Consider the following 1,361-nt stretch of genomic DNA (forward strand, 5'->3'; position numbering starts at 1 on the left):
GGGAGGACAGGGGTTGGCGGGGGAGGGGGGAGGTTTCTGAGCGTTCAGGAGAACAGAGTCTGGGGGCGGTCCAGCACTGTGCCCCCCCCCCGCCATGTACTCCAATCAGAACATCCCCCAGGGTGAACCGACCAGAGGCGTCGAGTCTAGAGGCAGCGCCTGGCTGTGAAACAATCAACCCCCACCCCCCCATGTGCCCCATTCACGCACTCTGCCCTCTGCAGACCTCGCCTCCCCTCCCACCCCCTTGCTTGGTCATAGGTCACCTTGTCCTGAAGGTCACAGACAGGGGCGGGTGGTGGGGGTCGAAGGTCAGACCTCACCCCTTGGTCTGGAGGTCACAGGCAGGGGGCCGGAGGGTGGAAGGTCATGCCGAAAGAAAAGACGCTCTCCACCCCCTGGGGTGGGCCAGGCGTGGTGTGTGTGAGGTCCCGAGGCCCATCCCGCAGAGGATTGGAGGGTGGGGTTTGGTCGTGGTGGATGGTGGGGGGGGGGGGTCAGGAGGAGATCGGCGGGTCTGGGTCTGAGTCTGGGGTGGTAGCAGTGGCTGCTCTGTCCTGGGAGTCCCAGACCTCGGACTGGAGGTAGTTTGCGAAAAGGGTCTTGGCACGGTGCAGTACTCGCTGTAGATTCTGCCTACGCACGAGGCGGTCAAAGTGCATCGCCAGCTCGTTGTAATCCAGTTGGCTGTGCAGGATCAGCTCCCGGTGTTCCAGCAGCAAGGCCAGGCACAGGAACAACACAAATGGGTTCCCGTGCCCAAACTCCTGAGGAGGGGGCAACGCGGGCACAGGACCCTCGTCCCCGACCTCGATCGGGGCACCCTCCCTCCCAGGACCCTCGTCCACTCCTCCGACTGGGAGACCCTCAATCCCAGCACCCTCCGCCCTTCCTCCGACTGGGAGACCCTCAATCCCAGGACCCTCTGCCCTTCCTCCGAGCGGGAGACCCTCAATCCCAGCACCCTCCGCCCTTCCTCCGACTGGGAGACCCTCAATCCCAGTACCCTCTGCCCTTCCTCCGACTGGGAGACCCTCAATCCCAGGACCCTCCGCCCTTCCTCCGACTGGGAGACCCTCAATCCCAGGACCCTCCGCCCTTCCTCCGACTGGGGCACCCTCCCTCCCAGGACCCTCCTCCCTTCCTCCGACTGGGAGACCCTCAATCCCAGGACCCTCCGCCCTTCCTCCGACTGGGAGACCCTCAATCCCAGGACCCTCGCCCCCTCCTCCCAGCGGGAGACCCTCAATCCCAGGACCCTCGCCCCCTCCTCCGAGCGGGAGACCCTCAATCCCAGGACCCTCGCCCCCTCCTCCGAGCGGGAGACCCTCACTCCCAGGACCCTCCCCCCCCCCTCCCCC

The 1,361-nt window shown here is 65.8% G+C and overlaps 1 protein-coding gene across 1 annotated transcript in view; it reads right to left on the reverse strand.

Annotated features, from left to right (window-relative positions):
* Positions 1 to 6: 6 nt before the first annotated feature.
* The window catches only part of tbc1d25 (TBC1 domain family, member 25), a gene marked incomplete at its 5' end in the record, with an annotated part of 16,978 nt that continues 15,623 nt past the window's right edge, over positions 7 to 1,361 (reverse strand). Inside the window, one exon of the mRNA XM_043686199.1 lies at positions 7 to 1,034. Within this exon, the coding sequence (XP_043542134.1) occupies positions 498 to 1,034 (537 nt within the window). The remainder of the gene's footprint in view (positions 1,035 to 1,361) is intronic.

This window comes from Chiloscyllium plagiosum, unplaced genomic scaffold, assembly GCF_004010195.1.
Source record: "Chiloscyllium plagiosum isolate BGI_BamShark_2017 unplaced genomic scaffold, ASM401019v2 scaf_1630, whole genome shotgun sequence".
NCBI classification, from domain to species: Eukaryota; Metazoa; Chordata; class Chondrichthyes; order Orectolobiformes; family Hemiscylliidae; genus Chiloscyllium; species Chiloscyllium plagiosum.